This window comes from Carcharhinus amblyrhynchos, chromosome 2, assembly GCF_965287045.1.
Source record: "Carcharhinus amblyrhynchos chromosome 2, sCarAmb.v2.hapA, whole genome shotgun sequence".
NCBI lineage: Eukaryota > Metazoa > Chordata > Chondrichthyes > Carcharhiniformes > Carcharhinidae > Carcharhinus > Carcharhinus amblyrhynchos.
The window spans coordinates 29,475,605-29,497,251 of NC_137325.1; the positions used below are offsets into that span (position 1 = coordinate 29,475,605).

The 21,647-nt window shown below is 40.1% G+C and overlaps 1 protein-coding gene across 1 annotated transcript in view; it reads right to left on the reverse strand.

The window, feature by feature from the left end:
• The window catches only part of cdkal1 (CDK5 regulatory subunit associated protein 1-like 1), a 658,662-nt gene that overhangs the window by 323,127 nt on the left and 313,888 nt on the right, over positions 1 to 21,647 (reverse strand). Inside the window, 1 exon segment of the mRNA XM_080203976.1 lies at positions 3,390 to 3,556. Coding sequence (XP_080060102.1) covers positions 3,390 to 3,556 — 167 coding nt within the window.

Below are 21,647 nucleotides of genomic sequence, written 5' to 3' on the forward strand. Positions count from 1 at the left end.
ACAACAGTTCAGAGTGCTCCAGAATGATGAATTAATGCCTGCTTTCCACTTATTACAATTCAAGTTGACCCCTCCTTCTTCACCTTAAAAGGAAGGCAATGTCATGACAAGATAAATTCAAGGTACATTTACAGCTACTTCATCACCCAAAACCAAGGAAATCTGGCAGAGAAGTTTACTGCAGCCTCCATGCCCAAATCCAAATTTTCCAGCCCCATTGTCAACAAGGAATGATGTCAGTTGCCCCCTTTCCTACTTCAACGCATGCAAGTGATGATGGACAGATCTAGCCTAGAAAAACATGTGATTTCTCTCCATGCCACCATTGACAGTGCCAACACTGAGGGATAGCTATGAAAGGTGTGGCACTACTTTCTCAAGTAGTGACAGAGGTATCATGAGTGCCTTTTATTGAAGACAGAAGGCTCAGGAACAGGAGTATCTAACTCTTCTCAAGTCTGCGGGCTATATAAGGTTTTAGGCTTCAATCATGTCAGTAGGATAAAAATACAATTGGACTCCTCTGCACTCTTTAAATAATTTTGCTCCTATTTTGGTGCAGCACTGACACGTTTCTTCCCTAGAAGTTGCTCCTCATTGACCACAGGGATCCTGCTGTGAATCTATCTTGAATAGCTATTTATTGAATAGTTACACCATCTCAAGAAGCAAGATGAGGATCATGGCAGTCAGCGCAGCAAAGTCCCATTCTAATCTTTGTATGTTAGGCAGGGGTTGTTCTAGAAGTGAACAATGAAACGCCACTGCCTAGCAACAGTGGGACACCCTACAATCACAATCACAACTTCGCTTTTGTTATGGCTTCAATGTCTATTTCACACCAATGTATAGGACGCTAAAATGAAAAGGAATTTACTGTCTCTGCTAAATATTAACAGAAGTCTTCAGAGCAGAAATTTCAAGATTTAAGCGTCAGGTATCTGCAACTCGAAATGATTAACAAAGAGCAGGTTGCAACTTTCTATTTGGTGCTTTTATGGGAGGCATGATGTGATGGATGATGGTAGTGGAAAGAAATAAGTTTTTTCAAAAGCTATTTTGATGAAGTACTCCTCTGTTTAGTTGCTGCTTTGCGGAAACTGGAGCTATATAAACTGATGAGAATTTTCTGTTTGCGTCGAGCATTTTCTGCATTTCAGAAAATATTTTACATGGAGACTTGCCAAAAGTAAATGCACTTTATCTTGCACTTGTACTTTAAGAACAAATATGCCTAGGTTTTTGTGAGAGCCACATATAAAGCTTAATTTAATGTTTGCAATAATTTTCATATATCTCTGCTCACTTTCTTGTCATGATCTGTTTAAGGTTAATCTGCTAACAGTGCCCAGAACAGCACTTTCTAAACCTCCAAGCCAACAAAACTCAAGAAAGAAATATTGGCTCGTAGAGAAATGTATAAGCTTTGAGAAGTGGATTGTCTATTTCCGAGGATCACATGCGCCTCCAAAGATCACAGTTTGGGCTCCATTGGCTCCCATGTCCACTCCAAGGATGTATCATTTCGCAACTGGTGTTTTTCCTATCCAGTCAACACACCAAGGAATCATCCAAGATGGTTGATTCTTGGATAGCTGTTCAAGTTAGATTCACATTTACCACAGAAACATACAATTCCTATAGTACATTAAGAGGCCAACCAACCCATCCAGTCTGCACTGATAATAAAGCAGCCCATCCAGATCCTCCTGTCTGCCCAGCCTTGCAACCCCATGCATTTACCATGACCAATCCACCCAAATTACACATCTTTGGATTGTGGGAGGAAACCCATACAGACATAGGGAAATGATGCAAACTCCACATAGTCATCCAAAGTCAGAAATTAACCCAGGTCCCTGCACTGTGAGGCAGCAGTGCTAACTACTGTGCCACCTTTTCATAAGAAAATGGTGCGCCACATTAATGTGACAAACAAGCTTTCATGGAATGGAGGAAGCAGAACAACTATTTAAAAATTACCCTCTCAGTAAAACACCTCAAATTAGAACTGTAAAATGTTAATATCTGAACAGAAATTAGCAAGCCCACATTTAAGGGATGTAAGCTGGAGTAACAGACTCACAGCTGGACTTAGATTTCAGATTGAATGCCGCATTTCTCAAAAGAACACCATTACTGATTCTATCACCTTGGAATCTAATATTGTTATTTTCAACAATATTCCCTTGAACAATTATCAAATTAACTGAAAGTTTTCAAAAACATTTTCTCACGAACAGGATAGGTAGAATGTGAAATTGCTCACTACAAACCATTGTTCACTTACTGTGCATGAATTATTTTAAAAGGAAATTTGTTGCTTTGAATGATGTAATAAATGACCTGTGAACTGGCAGAAGAGTGAAATTAAGATTAGATGGGTGTTTAGTGCAGTATATTCATCATGGGTCAGCCATTTTTGCGCTGAAACATTTTCTAATTCTCAGAGTAAAATGCATTTTCAGCTATTTTCAAAATGTCGACAAGAAACTCAGATTTTATATATATTTTCTTTTGGTTTATGATGTGATAACAACAATGGAGAATTGCAATTTAAGCTTATACCAATATTTTGCTGAAAAACCACATAAATACAAATATTTTCTTAGATTGGTAACTGGAGGAGAATATGTTAGTATTGTTGCTTTCCATGACGAACAGAAAATCAATGCACAAACAACAGCTCTGACCTCATTACATGTAGTAATGGAAAATAATTAGCCTCAATTTTTCTTTAAATATTCCTTTAAAAGGAAAGTTGTAGCCCTTGCTGGGTGGATTAAATTTAACCAAACTGAAAACACAGTGTTTGTGGCCTCTGCTAATAGGAATGTTAGCACAGGTTCAAAACTGCTTCCTGTAAATCAACAGCGTGAAAGAAAGATGACAAGTCTGTGAAAACAAAAGGGCTCAGTTATTGAACTCAGGAAAGGCCAACCCTGAAGTGGTACATTCAAACGGAGGACATGCGAGAAGAAACCATCAGGAAGAAACTCAACTAAGAATCGGGTGCAACCTCTGGGGGAGAAAAAGGTTTCAAAGGTTACAAAATGTAATCAGGAAACCTTCTGTCAGACACCTTCCACAAATAAAACAATGGAGGTTGTCACTTGTACAAAAATGAAAACAATTTAATCTGTCAGACTGCTGGCTCCAGGCTATGGGTTTATCAGCCTTCTGCTACTTTTTATAGCTTATGGACGCATTCTACACAAATGCTGTACATGACAATATGTTCCACCACGGAAAAATAACAGCACTCAATTTGAGATTCAAATCAGGCCGAGTAGACAGCTTTATTTATCACACAAATAAAATAATGCATTTGATTTATTGTAGACCAAGTTAAATGGCACACTACAGATACTAGCAACATCTTTCCTTACCTCTAGGTGTTCTAAAATATATGGAGGGTTAGTCATCCCAAGCCTCAGCATTGCTCCCTCAGGAATCACTTCCACCAAGTTCCAAAGCAGTGTTGGAAGGTCTGTCCCAATGTCTCTTCCATAAGCTCCTGTGTCTTCACTAGTCAACCATATTTCACAGACACCTTCTGTTTGAGAGAAAAAAAGGGAAAATAAAAAATCTTTGGCATTCATACTGTCTATGTTCATTTATAAAGTGCAGAGCTCAGTGCATACCAGTTATTATGTTGCAACCTTTTAAGTGTTCATTTTTGATATCTATCACTGGAGTACAGAACACACCGAGATGCATCACCAATTTACAGTGTAGCCTTGGGCAGTTTAACTGAAGGTTCGAAGTGATTCAGAGCACTGGATTAAAACATTAAAGTATTCAACTGTTTTTCAGATAGTCAACTTCATATGATTTATTTAAAATATAAATATTACTGTCAATAATAATAAATAATTTTAAAGCTTTAGGAGGAACTGTAACGTATAACCTAAGTGGCAGGCTTTTTCCAACAAAACATGTTGAAAAACCTTCCAAAGAACCCATTCTCTCTCATTATCTTGTTTACAGAATAGCAGCTCTGGTCATTCATACTTGTTGAAATTGACCTCCTGCAATTAAAAAAAAACTAGTTCACAAATGATCATAAATAGATTTACATTTAATTTGGTGAATTTCTACACAAATTGTTACATTGTTTTCCCATTAGCATTAATCAATAAACCCAACTAAATTGTTGAAAAATTCAACAACAGTTTATTATTCCGAAATTTCACAATTGGTGCAAACACGCAGCAATATCTTTTTGACAAACATCATTATTTTTCCATCTGAACAGTGAACCATTTTCACCTTTATTTGGGTGGGAATCATGATGGAAAATTACCCTCACGTTGTTAGGTGTTCTGTAAGGGAGTACTGTGAATAGAATGGAAACTGCACTACTGTGGAAAACAACACAGAATTCTTAAAGCGGACTAGGTGGGGATTGGAAGCACCCTGTTGAGCTCTGGCTTCAAATTAATTCAAGTGAAGAGGAAACAGCTGTTACAGTAAATCATCAACAGGCAAGAGCTCCTCAACTTCCATGAGAATATCAGCAGAGGAATTAATAGCTTACGTGGTGTTAGAAAAAAATAGCATTAAGCTTCATTAAACAGGTCAGAACGATTAAGGATGTACTCTACCACAAATGAAAAGTAAGAATTATATCATCTGATGTTGAACAATAACCTAACAAATGACTGGAATGAAACTGTCAAACATAAAAATGTTTTCATAACTCTTTTACAAAATATCGCATGTGGATATTGTAATTTGAGACTCTGGATCTGTACTCCAAGGAGTTTAGAAGAATGAGGGTCATTGAAACTTATAGAATACTGAAAGACCTGGACAGAGTGGACATGGAGAAGATGTTTTCATTAGTAGGAAAAATTAGGATCCAAGGGCCCAACCTCAGAATAAACGGACGACCCTTTAGAACCGTGCTGAGGAGGAATTTCTTCAGCCACAGGGTGGTGAATGTATGGAATTCAATGCCACAGGTCACAAAGTATATTTAAGACAGAGATAGCAAGATTCATGATTGGTGAGGGAAATCAAAGGTTACAGGGGAAAAGGTGGGAGAATGAAATTGAGAAACTTATCAGCCATGATTGAACAGTGGAGTAGCTTCGATAGCCAACTGGTCTAATTCTGCTCCTATATCTTATGTTGTCTAATGTAAAGGAACCCAAACAGGCAAATATAGATTGCAGCATTAAAAGGAATATTGTCCTTGCATTTGAAAATAACCACTGACTTCACTCCTTTGTTTCCTGTTTCTATTATTTAGAAGGATGTATATGTTTTTAAACAATGAAATCAGGCGGCTGGAGGCTGAACCAACAATGCAAGGAAGCTGCACACCAAAAGCAACACAAGTCATTCACCAAGGTGTTTCAGTAATCCATCACATTATCAGTGGGATTTTAGTACAACTCCCTCAGACCGGTGACATCAATGATCATCTTAGTGAAAAAGGAGGAGGCATACATAAAATTTCAGGAAATTGAAAACAGAAAAGGCTCTTGAGGAATACAGGAATAGCAGGAAGGAACTAAAAAATGGTCTGAGGAGGGCAAAAAAGGGCCACGAAATGTCCTTGGCAGGCAGGATTAAGGAGAATCCAAAGGCTTTTTATGCACGTATAAGGATAGTTAAGAATAGGTCCTCTCAAGGACAGTGGAGGGAATTGTGTATGGAGCCAGATGAGGTGGGGGAGATCCTTAATGAGTACTTTGCATCAGTATTCACAAAAGAGAAGGATGCGGTGGATGGTGAGTGTAGAAAGGATGTTGACATTCTAGGACTGGCAGAGATAAAAAGGGAAGGCATTTAAAGGCATTGAAAAGTATTAAGGTGGACAAGTAGGATCTATCCCACAATACTGAGAGAAGCGAGGGAAGAAATTACTGAGGCCTGGGCCAAAATCTTTGTATCCTCTTTCACCACAGACAAGATAGGAGAGGATGAATAGCTAACATCGTTCCTCTGTCTAAGAAGGGCAGAAGAGACAATCCAAGAAATTACAGACCTATGAGCCTTACATAAATGATGGGGAAATTATTGGAGAAGATTCTTAGGAACTGAATGTGCTCATATCTGGAAGACAATAGGCTGATTTGCGATAGGCAGCATGGCTTTGTAAAGGGAAGGTCATATCTCAATAACTTGATTGTGTTCTTTGAGGAAATGACAAGCAAAATTGACCAGGGCAGGGCAGTTGTGAACAGAGCAGAAAACTATGCATCTCCTTAACTAATCAGAACAATCAAAATGAAGAATTCTTAAATTCTTATTGAAACAAACTGAGTCATTCTTAAGTTTAAATAGTTAGAATCCTATGTAAAATCAAAAAATGAAACAAAGAGAGGGATTAAGAAAGAGAGAGCGACAGAAAGAAGCAGAAGTAAAATGTTTTTAAAAATACATTCTTTATATCATTAAAATCTGAGAGACTGTAACTTGTACAGTTAATTTTGAATGTCAAAGATGTTGTGTGGTAGTAATTAAGAGTTATAATTTCAAATGGTTTCAAAACAACTTTACTGGAATGGACAAATGGAAAACATTTTCTGGTGCCTTTAGTACGCATCAATCACCTAAGTACTGCAAAATCATGCTCTTCCATATGTTTTAATGACAAAACACCGGTGTGGTGCAATGTCTAGTGCAGGAAGGCAACTAGAACAGCAACTTCTTGGTTCCCATGTTATGCTGCATAAGTACTGTCCACAAAAATTAAAAGGAAGACTTGTACTTATAGTGTTTTTCACAACCACTCTTAAAGTTCTTTACAGCCAATAAAGTACTTATGAAATGTGGATACTGTTGTAATGTGGAAATTATGACAGCCAAAACGTGCACACAAGCTCCCATAAACATCAATGATCAGATAATCTTTTTGTGATGTTGATTGAGGAATAAATATTGGCCAATAAATCAGGGATAACTCTGCTACTCTTCTTTGAAATAGTGCCATGGGATGTTTCACATCCACCCACATCTCATCTAAAGGATGGTCCCTCTGACAGTGCAACATTCCATCAATATTGCACTGCAGTTTCAGCCTTGCCTTCCATGTCCATGTCCTAGTATGACAATTGAATCTGGAACTTTGTGACTCAAAAGTGAGTGTGCTACCAACTGAATCAGGGCTGGCTCAGACATGTTATCCAATTTACATGTTAACAAGGCTAAGCACTGGTGGCCTCAGCATTATTGCTACTGTAAAATCTGATCTATTAATTATGTAATTAAGGTTCCTGGATGCGTTTAAGGGTAGTGTGTAAGAATTGAACTATGACCATCAAAAAAAACTATACAACCACAGACTCATCATTGCTGAACATGATGCCACACATTAGCATAAGCACTGCAGTATCATTTCACTGAATATCCATCAGAATCAGCCATTCATGCCAATTTGTAACCCACACTCAGCGCAAAGCTGATGGAACCAACTATCGCATGCTGTTGTCATCCATGATGTGGAGTTGACGCTTTTGGACTGGGGTAGGCACAGTAAGTAGTCTTACAACACCAGGTTAAAGACCAACAAGTTTATTTAGCAGCACGAGCTTTCAGAGCGTCAATAAACCGACCTGCGCCATCGGACCCGTCCTAGCAGCCAGCGCAGTCATACCGGTCCGACCGATCCACACCGTCGGATCTGTCTGACTGACTGGCGCCATTGTACCCATCCAACCAACTCAGCTGAGTACAGGATTTATTTCACAAACAGGTAGACACAAACTCAAAATCTGACTAACTGTCCTGGCTTGAGTCAATTCACACCCCTTTAACCTGTGCTTAACCCTCTCTCCATTCACATTGTCTGCATCTGTAAACAGTTGATTACCTGTTAAGACTTGCATTCCATCCATTATCTTGTAATTGAGTTTGTCTCTATATATGCCCTGTTTGTGAAACAAATCCTGCACTGACCTGATGAAGGAGTGACATTCCGAAAATTTGTGCTAACAAATAAATCTGTTAGACTTTAACCTGATGTTGTGAGACTGCTTACTTGTAGTCTCCAGGCAGAGATCAACTAATTCAACAGAAAATAGGGGTCAAACCTGGCCCTTCATGAGTTGGCCCACTTAACCAGATACCATGGCTATTAAGAATTCTTCTCAATGAGAGAGCAATAAAAGTAGCTTGCAACTTTTCAGTAGTTCTATAGTTGAAAATGAAACTACAGGAAACATGGAATCTATGCCTATTTAGTAATAAGTAAAGCAGTTTTAGCAAATACTTTGGTGAAGAATGTGGAACACTGTAAGATCAACATATTTTCAGCAATAAAACTCAAGACAAATAGATGTGACGGAAGGAATATATCTTTCTCTACCAAAAATGCTCAAAAAGACACAAATAATTTTTAGTCCTAATTGATGACCTATTTCTTTCAGAAGGCAGATAGCTTTGTATGATAAATTAGCAGTTGCATTGTTTGTGAATTGTGGAGGTGATGGCCAAGTGGCATTTTCGCTAGGCTATAAATCCAGAAATCAACTAAAGTTCGAGGGACCCAGATTCGAATCCTGTCACAGCAAATAATGGAATCTGAATTCAATGAAAAAATATCTGGAATTAAGAATCTACTGGTGACCATGAAATTGTTGCTGATTGTCGAAAAAACCTATCTGGTTCACTAATGTCCTTGAGGGAAGGAAATCTGTCATCCTTATCCAGTCTGGTCTGCATGTGACTCCAGAGCCACAGCAATGTCATTGACTCTCAACTGCCCTCGGACAACTAGGGATGGGCAATAAATGCTGGCCAGCCAGTGACGTCCATGTCCCACCAATGAATAAAGAAAAGCCTTCATGGGATAAACCTCATCAGCTCCCATTTGTTTCTTTCATGTTAGAATAGAAATAGGTCACATATTATTTAAAGTGGAAATATAAATGAATTTCCAGGGATTATTGTAATGGCCCTGAACAGTTTTTCACATGGTTTTCACGAGGTCATGCTCAGAATATTAGCAGCGTACAGTTCTAGCTAGGAGCAAGAATGGAAAATTTGGCATTCCAGCCAAAAATCCATTCATTCTCAGCAGGACTGGAAAATCCCAGCTGCGAACGATGAAGGAAAGTTTTGGTTGTACTAACATTTGGGATCATCCATTAATTATTTGCTGCTCCTCCTCTCTTCATTATATCTATATGTTGGAGTGGCCTCCAATATATTTTCAATTTGCTCATTTCAAGCTTCTTCCCACTACTTCCAGAATTTTTCAAAACCATCCGTCACCAAAAATGGAGAAAATATAGCTTCTCTTAATGAGACAAATTTCTTTTAAGCTTAATAAACCTATGCAAAGCTACACTTGCTTTGGAAATTAGAGGAAGGAAGACCATTAACCCTGCAAAAAATATTTAAACATCTCAACATAAAAGCTGACAGACACCCGAGCTTGATATCTCTCACTTACATCGCTCAGGACACTTTGTTCAAAGTCGAAGAGACTCCAAAGAGTAGGGTGAAGAACACAACAGCATTCAACCATACTGGCCTCCACAGTGGCAATTCTGCAGCTGGTGCGCACCAAGAATTAATGGGATCATATATCATTCTGATGAATTGAAGGCAGCATGGATTCCATTACCAGTTTGTGGACAAAGCAGTGGAGGGGAAGAAAAAGTTTGACTCCAGTGGATAAACAGCAGTGTTAGTTGTTTGTCTGTTTAATTAAATTGTGTCCAATCCCAACATGCCTTCAAAAATAATTCAAATCTCCCTGGATCTTAACTATGTGCCTTGCTTCTGTATTCCTCAGCTCTTGCAGCTCACATTTTCATTTCTATTTTAATGCAGTTGTACATTTGTCAAAAAGCCCACATCCCACACCAATTAAAACCACTAGGATGGAAATAGGCACGTCAGGAGTTGCTGTAGAGAAACCACTGCACACAGAAATAAATGTCTGATTCAGCTGCAGCGTAAAAATGGTAAGATTTTTATTGCAGAATTGACAATACCATGTGGATCAGATTTTGTTCGCTCTGTTAATCTTATTCTTTTTTGATTGAGGCAACCGTTAAGATTCAATGGTTACTTACAAATTATTTTAAAAGTTATTTGGAATAAGCAATCACATTTTTGCTCAGTGACAGGCAGTGGTATCCGGATGTACAATGAGCAAACATGAACATAAATCAGAAAATTCTGGAAAGTCTTAGCAGGTCTGACAACATCTGTGGAGGGAGAACAGAGCCAACATTGAGTCTGGATGACCCCCATCTGAAATAGCAGGTTTTAACATCTTGTCTAAAACATGGCTCCTGCACCTGTAATACATTTCCTCAGTATTTGCACTCAAGAGCCATGAGATTTGTGCCCAAAACCTCCTTACTCAGGATGTGAGGGAGGCACCATTAAGCGAAGGCTAAGCACTACAGGAAGGATTATAAAATTAAAAGTCGGATTGTTCTGTAGTCACAGGCATAAATTTGCAAGTTAGTTTTTTTTAAATAGCAGTAGTTACTGAATATGTTCTTGGAGATGTTTCACAAAATTACCCAACTAAAGCAATAAAACTGATAATGAAAGGTCATCTACTTTAACTCTGTTTCTCTACAGATGCTAACAGGCCTGAGTTTTTCGAGAATGTTCTATTTTTATTCAGGATACAACAAGGAGGAAAAGAAAGGCTTTTTAAAAAATACAAATGGAGGAAATCAGTGGAGGCATTAGTGAGGCTGTAGAAAGTGCAGGGTAGAGTTTAAGAAAGCAATTAGGAGTGCAAAGAAGGGACATGAGAAAGATCTGGCTGGTAAAAGTAGGGAAAATCTCAAGATATTTCATAAGTATATCAATGGGAAGAGAGTAACCAGGGAAAGAGTGAGACCCTTTAGGGGCAAGGGGACAATCTCTAGATGGAGCCAGAGGGCATTGGTAAAGTGTTGAATGAATACTTCACATCTGTCTTTATCCAAAGAATAAGGGTGATGATATGAATTCAATGAGAGGGACTGTGAGGTTCTTTAACAAATTGACACGGGGAAGTATTGGCAGTCTTAAAAGTGGACAAATCTCCAGGTCCAGATGAATTGTGCCCTAAGCTGTTTGGGAGACAAGGGAGGAAATCACAGCAGCTCTGACACAAATTTTCAATTCCTCTCTGGTCACGGAGGAGATGCAGCTAATTTGGTTCTGCTATTTAAGAAGGGTTGTAGAGATAAACCAGGGAACTACAGATTAGTGAGTCTTACGTTAGTCAGTACAGAAATTATTAGAGAAACTTCTGAAGGATAGCATCTTCTCCACTTAGAGAGGCAAAGCCTGATCAGGGATAGTCAGCTTGGCTGCATCAGAGGAAGGCAAGCCTAATAAATTTGAATGAACTTTTTGAGGAGGTAACCAGGTGTGTAGACGAAGGTAGTGCAGTCGATACATATGGATTTCAGCAAAGCCTTTGACAAGGTCCCACATGGGAGATTTGTAAAGGTAAATTCACAAGTGGATTCAAAATTGGCTTAGTCATAACAGATAGAGGGTGATGGCAGAAAACTGTTTCATGACTGGAAGCCAACGTCCAGTGGCATATCACAGGGATCTGTGCTGGGCCCCATATTATTCATCATTTATATAAAGGACATTGCTGACTATGTGGTGGGTAGGATTAGTCAGTTTGTGCATGACACGAAGATTGGACAGGTGGTTAACAGTGAGGCTGAGTGTCTTGGGCTTCAAGATGATAGAGATGGAATGGTCAAATGGGCAGGTAAGTGTCAGGTGGAACTTAACCCTGAGAAGTGTGAGGTGATGCACTTTGGAAGGAGTAATTTCACAAGAAAGTACAACGAATGGTCGGGCACTAGGAAGTTCTGTGGAACAAAGGGACCTTGGCGTGTTTGTCCACAGATCACTGAAAGCAGAAGGGCATGTTCGTAGGGTGGTGAAAAAGGTATATGATATGGGACACTTGCCTGTCTCAATCGAGGCATGAATTACAAAGGCAGGGAAGTTATGTTGGAGTTGTATAGAACTTTGGTGAGGCCACAGCTAGAGTACTGTGTGCAGTTTTGGTCGCCACATTGTCAGAAGGATGTGATTGCACTGGAGGGGTTATAGAGGAGATTCACCAGGATGCTGCCTGGGATGGAATATTTAACTTATGAAGAGAGGTTGTGTAAGCTTGTGCTGTTTTTGTTGGGGCAGAGGAGACTGAGGGACGACCTGATCAAGGTGTGCAAGTTTACATAAGAACATAAGAAATAGGAGCAGGAGCAGGCCATCTAGCCCTTCAAGCCTGCCCCGCCATTCAATGAGATCATGGCTGATCTGTCGTGGCTCAGTTCCACTTTCCCGCCCTCACCCCATAACCCTTAATCCCCTCTCTCATCAAAAACCCATCAACCCGCGTCTTAAAAATATTTAGCGAGGCAGCCTCCACCACTTCAACGGGCAGAGAATTCCAGAGATTCACCACCCTTATGAGAGACATGAGCAGAGTGGATAAGAAGCAGATGTTTCCCTTACTTAAAGTATCAGTCACAAGAGGACATAGGTTCAAGATGAGTGGCAGAGGGTTTAGTGGGATGTGAGGAGAAACCGTTTTACCCAGAGGGTGGTGATGGTCTGGAATGCGCTGCCTGGGTGGGTGGTAGAGGCAGGTTGCCTCACATCCTTTAAAAGGTAACCGGATGACCACTTGCACATCACACTATTCAGTGTTGGCAGATGGAATTAAGTGGGAATTCAGGTGGTTCTGATGTATCTGTGTGGACTCGATGGGCCAAAAGGCCTCTTCTGCGCTGTATGATTCTATGATTTCAGATCTCCAGCATTCCTGGATATTTTGCTTTTTGCAAGAAAAATGTGGTCATGGATTTCAACATATTAGTTGAATCCAAATTCCTTTTGGAGGGGACACACCATCAGAATTTGCTCAGAAAATGTATATCTCTTTGTGAGAGGAGTGCTAAAACCTACTTTTGTGTGAATCTGTTTTCACCAAGCAAAATAACTTATAATGCTTGTCATATTCTTGTAAGTTCAAAAGTGAATTTTACAGCCAATGTTACTTTTGAAGTACAGTAAACAAATGTGACACCCAATTTTAAGAGACCAAGATCCAGACAACAAACAATAATGAGATGAATGACTGTTTAACCTGTTGATAGTGGTTGAGGGATAAATATTGGTCTGAATATTGGGAGATTTCTTGACCCGGACTTTCCTTGTGGGCTTCTGTACCCCATCATCAGGCATAAATTCAGGTCAGAAGTCTTCACTGCGTGGGAAACAGTCACTCTGATTTTTTTCCTGAGCAGCCAACTATTGGTCAGAGGGCAGAAATGGTGTCTGATTAAAGGGGACCAACTGGATCTTGAATCTGGAAGACCAATTAGAGGCCTTCCTGCTTGAAAGGAGCAGGATGCTGTGGCTGGTGAGTGAAAGTGGCGTTACTTCAAAGTGGAGGCACACTTTCCATTTTTTTCAAGGTTTAAATCAAAAATGGCCTTTGCAGCCAGGCCACCACAATAGGAGGGTTCCCTTCTACAGGTGGTCTATAGCTGCAGCTGCACCTGCACCTCAGTAGCAGAGAGGGATTCTAAATGTGCCAAGAGCACTGGTCCTCTGATAAGCGGCCAGGAGACCACTTCAAAGCAGTTGAAATGTCCCTAGTCATTTCTGAGAATCTGTACAACGACTGGAAAATTTCAGCCAGCTCTTGCAATTGATCTTAAGTAGTCTTGAAACTGAACTGGCTACTTGCCGCAGGCAGACAATTTCAAGGAGTTCCACATTTCTCTAAAGTGAACCCTAGTGCAGATGTAACATTGAACAATTGAAAGTAATTACCCCAAAACACTGCACAGATAGATATTTGTTTATCTCTTCCTCAATTTTCCTTCGATCTTGCTTTCCTGGAGGCAATGTTGCAGAGTAGGGAATTATTCTACAGGCACCAGTTTTCCAACACCTCACCCAAGCACCCAATAAGGTGGAAGAATTTGATAACTCTAGTTTCACCTTGTTGAGGCTAAAAATTTGAAAGAATATTAAAATATTTTGATGACGCTATAGTAAATTCATTGTCTGGTTCCGACTGTGTCGTACAGAATGGAAAGAAAACATTTCCGAGCTGAAAAATTGATGTGGACATCTAAAATGAGTACAGCCTAAACATGTATTATTAACTAAGAAATGGGGGAGGTTGACATAGATTTTGGTGTCAAAAAGGTAGGGTCATCTTAATAAATTTCACAAATCCATACTGCCAACAAGCGACATGGTTAGATCTATAAAGATCACCCAAAAAGTCACATGACAGATCAATTTGCTCATTCTATGTCACAAACCATACGCTAAAAATGCCATTTAGAAGTCACTCGAGAAGCAGATGGCCATTTGAAGTGTCCTAAATTTTTGAAAAGAGTAATACACAGATAACATAAGTGCAGTAATGATTGTCAGCAATATGGTCATTGGTGTTAGAATCATTGTAAATATTTTCATTTATTAACAATCCAAACTCCTGTAGGATTGTAATGAATTAAAAAGTGAATAAAAGAAAACCGCAATGTTTTTCAAAGAACCATCAAGTTAAATAAAACCAGCCATTTGTTCCTTAAATGGCTGATCTCTGTGACCTATAAAGCTGTGAACTCAAAAAGGTCATTGTGGTATCCCTCTCAAACACAATGGATGAAATAAACATGAATTGCAGGTTATAACAAGTCAAGACTTTTTTTGGATCAGTATGTGAGGCTGCAAAAGTTCATTACTATGCCCTCATGTGTATGCCTGAACACAGTTGAAGGTTTAATGTTAAAGTATATTGGGCCATAATGTGAAAAGTGCCCAAATTATCACTGAATGCATCTGTTATTCTGTTATGTTATTCAAAAATAATTAGGAACTGTATTGTTACATGCATTCATGAATAAGTTCCCAGGATAGTACATCATTCAAGGCTATATCACAAAGAATATATCATTCGGCAGCCCCTAGCGAAATCTGAAAAATATGTTTGAAGTCAGCTCCAGTATTGGTGCCCAGAAGTGCGATTATTCCAGACTTTTGGGATCCACAAGACATAGTAGTACCTTTCTGCCCTGATTAATCTCTCCAAACAAATTCTCATGCACTCTCCTTATACAAGGTATAAACCTTTAAGTCCTAGAAACAGCATGAAATGTTTTGACATTCTGAGCACTATCTTTTCACTCCGTGTTTCACATTTGAAAGCAATGTAATGATTTACAGTACAGCACCAACACAACTGTAATGCAACCACCCTCAGATGATCTGCCTTGTGCAATATTTAGCACACACAACTGCATTATTATAATGTAATTATTAAAATGCAGAATGGGGAAAAGGTCACAGACTTCTTGAATTACACTAAAGGGCCAAATAATTTCAAAGCTCAGTAGATGCCATAAGTTCTGATTTCATCAATTATCCTGAGGAAGTTTAAAAAAAAACTAAAATGAAACATATCTGTGGTTTCTGGAATGCTGTTTTGGGGCTAATTTTACTCATGGGGGCTGTGTCGACTAATTCACAACTGGGGAAAATGGGATTGAAACTGTCCAAACTGTTTAACTGCACGCCCAAGAGAGGATAATTTCATTCCACCTGTATGGTCTGTTAATCAAGTTCATCATAGATGGAGTTTCACAAAAATACAGACATATCTGTTAGCATCTCATGTAAAGAATCTGAATGTATAGAACTATAATGTAGCAAATGAGTCCACAGGCTGAATATTTAATACTCCCAATGCATGGAAGTAATTTAGAATTGCATATTTGTCTTTGGGACAGAAAGCAGAAATATTACTTATCCCAAATCAATGTGAACTATCTTCAAAGACAGAAACTGAAACTGCCTGGAATCTTATTTTATATCCTTCATTATTGTGTTTGGCTTTTCAGTTTACATCACTGTTTTCATCAAATTGTGTAATTTTCCTTTGATTACTTGTGTTCTATTTACGTTTACACCACTTCATAATATTTTCCTTCCTTTTTTGTCTTGAATTTGAAGGGAATTTTGCCCCCTTGTCCTCCTGGATGGGAGTGGTCATTGGTTTGGACGATGCTATCTAGGAAGTCTCAGTGAGCTCTTGCAGTGTATCTAGTAGTTAATTGGTGGGGGAGGAAATAAATGGGGTGCCAACTAAGCAAGCTGCTTTGTCTTGGATGGTGTCAAGCTTTGTGTTGTTGGAACTGCACTCATTAAGCAAGTGTTCCATTAGACTCTTGACTTGTGCCTTGTAGATGCTGGACAGACTTGTGGAAGGCAAAAGTTGAGTCCCTCACTTGCAGGATTTCTAGCCTCTGACCTGTTTTTGTAGCCACAATATTTATATAGCTGGCCCAGTTAAGTTTATGGTCAATGGTAACTGCCAGGATGTTGGTATTGGGGGATTCTGCAATGGTAATGCCATTGAATGTCATGGGGCGATGGTTAGATTGTCTCTTGGAGTAGATGGTCAGTGCCTGCCACTTGTGTGGCACCAATGTGACTTGCTACAGTCAGCCCAAGCATGATATTACCAGGACTTGATGCATTTGGACATGAACTGCTTCAACATCTGAGCAGTCACAAATGGTGCTGAACATTGCACAATCACCAAAGATCCTCACTTCTGAATTGCAATGGAACAAAGCCCATTGATGAAGCAGCTGAAGATGATTGGGCCTGGTACGCTAACGTGAGGAACACCTGCAGTGATGTCCTGGAACTGAGATAACTGACTTCCAATAAAGACAATCATCTTCCTCTGTGCTGGGTATGTCTCCAATCAGTGGAGAGTCTCCCCCGATTCCAAGTGACTCCAGTTTGGACTTCCAAGCTCTTGAGGAAAATGAGTGACTCATGAGAGGTGGTGGCAGAAAGATGGCAAGCAGCCCAACAAGAGATTCAGTATTCAGGAGAGGTTGGGAAACAGCAAGAGGGTGGCGTAGAGTATTGGCGAGGATGGGGCAAGTGGCCATTACTGTCGAGTGGGAAGAAAGTGGCCATTACTGAACAGTAGGAGGGAAGCGGCCAACACTGGTGAGTGGGAGGGAGGCAATGAAGGCAGATCAGAAGTGGCAGAGTGTCCCACATAGCCAGAGAGGGAACACAGCTGGAGGAGATCCTAGCCATCACCCCGATTGGCTGGCTTTAGCAATGATTGCTTGCTAACTGGCCACAATGTCTGTTGATCAGAAATGTTACATCCCATCTTCCATACATAGTCAGCACTTGAAGAATGCTTTGTAATCTGAATGAAAGGGGAGAAAACGGTTTTTGACTTTTCTGTTCAAGGAAGGGGAAAGGAAAAGAATTTTATTTGACAGTTTTACTGGAGAGACATCTATGGTTGTGGAGTTTTACTATCACTTTTTATAACATCTTTTCTCTTTTTTCACTAGTAGACCTCTGTATCTGTTAATTCTTCAAGGCCTGAGTTTGCCTTAAATAAATCCTGAATCAACAGTACATCTGTTGAATTGTATGACACCACATCGCCAACTTTTCATAGGTCCTGATCTGTATGGTGCGACGGATCCCATCTGGTGGGCTACGAGTGGTGGAGTAGAAAGTGGACTTTGAGTTAGTTCTAAGCTCATCCCATGCTCACAGGTAGATTTCAAAGATGTGTGAGGAAACTTTCTGTTCAAAGGTGTGAGAAGATTTGTGAATCTTAGGCACCATTTGCCTGATATAGAAATATAGAAAATAGGAGCAGGAGGCAGCCATTTGGCCCTTCACACATGCTTCGTCATTCATTATCAAAGCTGATCATCCAACTCAATAGCCCGATTTCCCCCCCTCCCCCCACCGCCAGTATCCTTTGATCCCCTTCACTTCAACTGCTACATCAAACTGCTTCTTGAAAACATTCAATATTTTGACCTCAACTACTTTGTGGTAGCAAATTCCACAGGCTGACCACTTTCTGGGTGAAGAATCATAGGATCTTTACAGTGGAGAAGGAGGCCATTTGGCCCATCAAGTCTGCACCGACCACAATCCCACTCATGCCTATCCCCATAACCCCACTTATTTACCCTGCTAAACCCCCTGACATTAAGGGGCAATTTAGCACGGCCAATCAACCTAACCAACACATCTTTGGAATATGGGAGGAATCCAGGTCACTTGGAGGAAACACACGCAGACATGGAGAGAATGTGCAAACTCCACCCAGTCACCTGAGGCTGGAATTAAACCTGGGTCGCTGGTGCTGTGAGGTGGCAGTGCTAACCACTGTGCCACCATGCCACTTACCTTCAGTGGCTGGTGCACAATGACGCATTGCACATTGTACGTTGCGCATTCTCCTCTCCTAATTTAGGTCATTCAGATAGTAATCTGCTTTCCCGTTTCTGCTGTCAAAGTGGATAATCTCACATTTATCCAATTTCTCCTCCCAATCTGTATTCTCAGATTGTGACCCCTGGTTCTGGACAACCCCACCATCAGGAACATCCTTCTTTCAAATACCCTGTCTAGTCCTCTTCAAATTTTATAGGTTCCTCTGAGGTCTCCCTTCATTCTTGTGGATTCTAGCGAACACGATTCTAACTGACTCCATCTTTCCTCATTCATCAGTCCTGTCTTTCTCTATACTTCCTCTAGAGTAAGAGCATCCTTCCTCAGATAAGGAGAACAAAACTGTACACAATATTGTAGGTGTGGCCTCACCAAGGCCCTATCTAATTGCAGCAAATATCTCTGCTCCTGCACTTGAACTCTCTCACTATGAACATACCATGTCTTTTTTATTACCAGCTGCACCTGCATGCTTACCTTCAGTGAATTACAGGTAGATTTCAAAGATGTGAGGAAACCTTCTGTTCAAAGGTGCGAGAAGATTTGTGAATCTTAGACACCATTTGCCTGATATAGAAAATAGGAGTAGGAGGCAGCCATTTGGCCCTTCACACATGCTTTGTCATTCATTATCATCAAAGCTGGTCATCCAAGGATGTACAAGGACACATTGCAGGTTGCACTTTCCCCTCTCTTAATTTATGGCCATTCAGACAGTAATCTGCTTTTCCATTTTTGCTATCAAAGTAGATAACCTCACATTTATCCAAATTATACTGCACCTGCCATTAATTTGCCCACTCACTCAACTTGTCCAAATCACACTGAAGAATCTCTGCATCCTGCTCACAGCTCACCCTCCCACCCAACTTTGTGTCATCTGCAAATTTGGAGATATTGCATTTAGTTCCGTCTTACTGAGGTCTGAACAGGTAAATCTAAAATGTGTTATGTAACCCTTGATACATATACACCCATGAAAAGACCAGACGGAGGTGGCACAGTGGTCAGCACTGCTGTCTCACAGAGATCCAGGTTCAATTCCTGGCTTGGGCCTGTTTGCACATTTTCCCCGTGTCTGCATGCGTTCCCGCAGCTGCTCCAGCTTCCTCCCACAGTCCAAAGGTGTGCGGGTTTGGTGCATTGGCCATACTAAATTGCCTCTCACTATCCCAGGGTGCGTAGTTAGAGGGATATGTGAGGTTACATGGGTAGGGCCTGGGGAGGATCGTTGTCAGTGCAGACACAATGTGCTAAATGGTTTCTTTCTGCACTGTAGGGATTCTGTGATACAGAGCACCCAAGGCTCAGGGTACCCAGGAGTGTGGGCAGTAGTGGTGATGATGCCCTTTGCACTGGCAAGGATGAAGCAAGCACTCTTACATACAGCCTGTGTGAATATCTTTTCACTGATTTCCATTGTGAATGGTTTATGGGATCTCATGTCAAAGCTAGATGGTTTCAAAAAAATGTTCTCTCTGGCAAAATTAAGGATAAGTCTGCTTATAACAAAGGCCTGGGAAAATGGCTGCATGGAAGATTTGACACAATACAGCCTCCTGTTCTCAGAAGCAACAATAGGAAAATACAAACCATAAGCTACAGGAGGAAATTGTGGAACTGTCAAAAAGGATAGAGATACAACTGTTATTTTAATATTACATAGTACACCTTTTACTGTGGCTAATGCAGCTCTGTGCAATTGGAAACAGATGATCGAGTGAATTGGATTTGTGCAATGGCCTCCCAATCCGGATATATGAGAAATGCAAATTATTTTTCATTATGTTATGTGAGGTGATGCACTACCAGCACTATGCAAGGAGAGAGAGTTGGAGATGCCTGTGTCCCCAGCAGATCCCCTACATGGAGCAGTTATAAATGCAACTGATGAATCTTTGATTATCAAGTGTTTTGAAAGTAAAGTCTATGTTTGTTTTAGTAAAAACATGATGGATTGCTACGTGCAATTTTAAATGTGCTTCCATCACTAATTGTTTGTCATTGAGACGGAACTGTTAAATAACCTCACACAGGGTCAATAGTTAATCTAAACCTATATTATCTTCCAAATTTGTATGCAGGATACTGAGTATGTCCCTGATTTTACCTACAGGTAAAACTGCTAGGAAGTACTGAGGTGGCAGAGGTAATGTGCATTAAGGCAAACAGCCAAAGGACAGGCTCATTATTTGTCAGGCCTTCAGTTCTTGGCATCTGTGGGTCAGATGAACTGGCAGGCTTTTCTTATGGCAGGCAGCATATGGATACAATTGCTTGCAGCAGGGGATTGGCTTGGAGGCCTCTGTCACCTGTTTTGGGAGTCCCTGACTAATTTCAAGCTTAATTTTTTTTCTCTAACTTTACTACAGGTTTCACCTACCACCTCCTGATCCACAGGAGGCGGCTTTCAAGAAAGAGCTTGAAAAATTGAATAATATTCAAGATTCAGGACCTCAATACAAGGTAAAAATCTGATGAACCATTTGATGTCAAGTGCAAATAATGCTTATGTTCAGTATTTTGACTAACTGCTGCAATTGAACATTTCTGCAGTTCAGTTGTGTTTATTTTTGATTCATGCACTATTTGGCTTTTGTTTCATGCATTTTGTGTTTTTATACATCACAAAATTTAAAACTTACAATATAGTACAGTCCAGTCACATTATATTTCACTGGCTCATAGCAAGCATGGACACATCATACTTTTTATCATTTATTAGTGGTATCTATGTGAATGGAATGGATTAATTAATTTTCTAAATTTCCCCTTCCACAAGTTTTGAATATTTGGCTGCAGGGTGATCTCTATATTTTAAGGAATTATCCTTGGAGTACTTGACACATAAGGGACACCTTTTGACCCAGATTTTGTAGGACAGCCTGTGGAAGACTGATCTTGGGAGCCTCCAAGGTGAGTTTGAGTGATTCGAGTGGGACTGCAAGCGAGCAAGTAGGCCTGCAGAGATGACTCATCAACTTCAACTCAAAACCCTTCCCCCTCAACCCTTTCATGCTTACTTAACTCCTATGGTCAACAACACAAGCACTGACATGCATGGATGTGGGCACACAGATTCGAAGTCAAAGCGTTCCTTTTGCTATTTTATGAGCATTGTGGTCATGCTGCGAATGGAAGCAGTTAGATCAGTAAATCTAACCAAGATAACAAGTCACAACTGGAACTAACTCAACAGCTGAACGGCAAACAATCCAACTGGCCAATTGGAACCAGTTCAAAATTAACGGGGACTGACACTTGAACTGTAAAATTGGGTCCAGTTCCAATATCTATTAAAACATTGCAAATGATTTTTCCTTGACACTTTCTTCCATATTCAGATATGTAACAGGAACCCAGAGAGAGAAACGCATCTGGAATAAAAG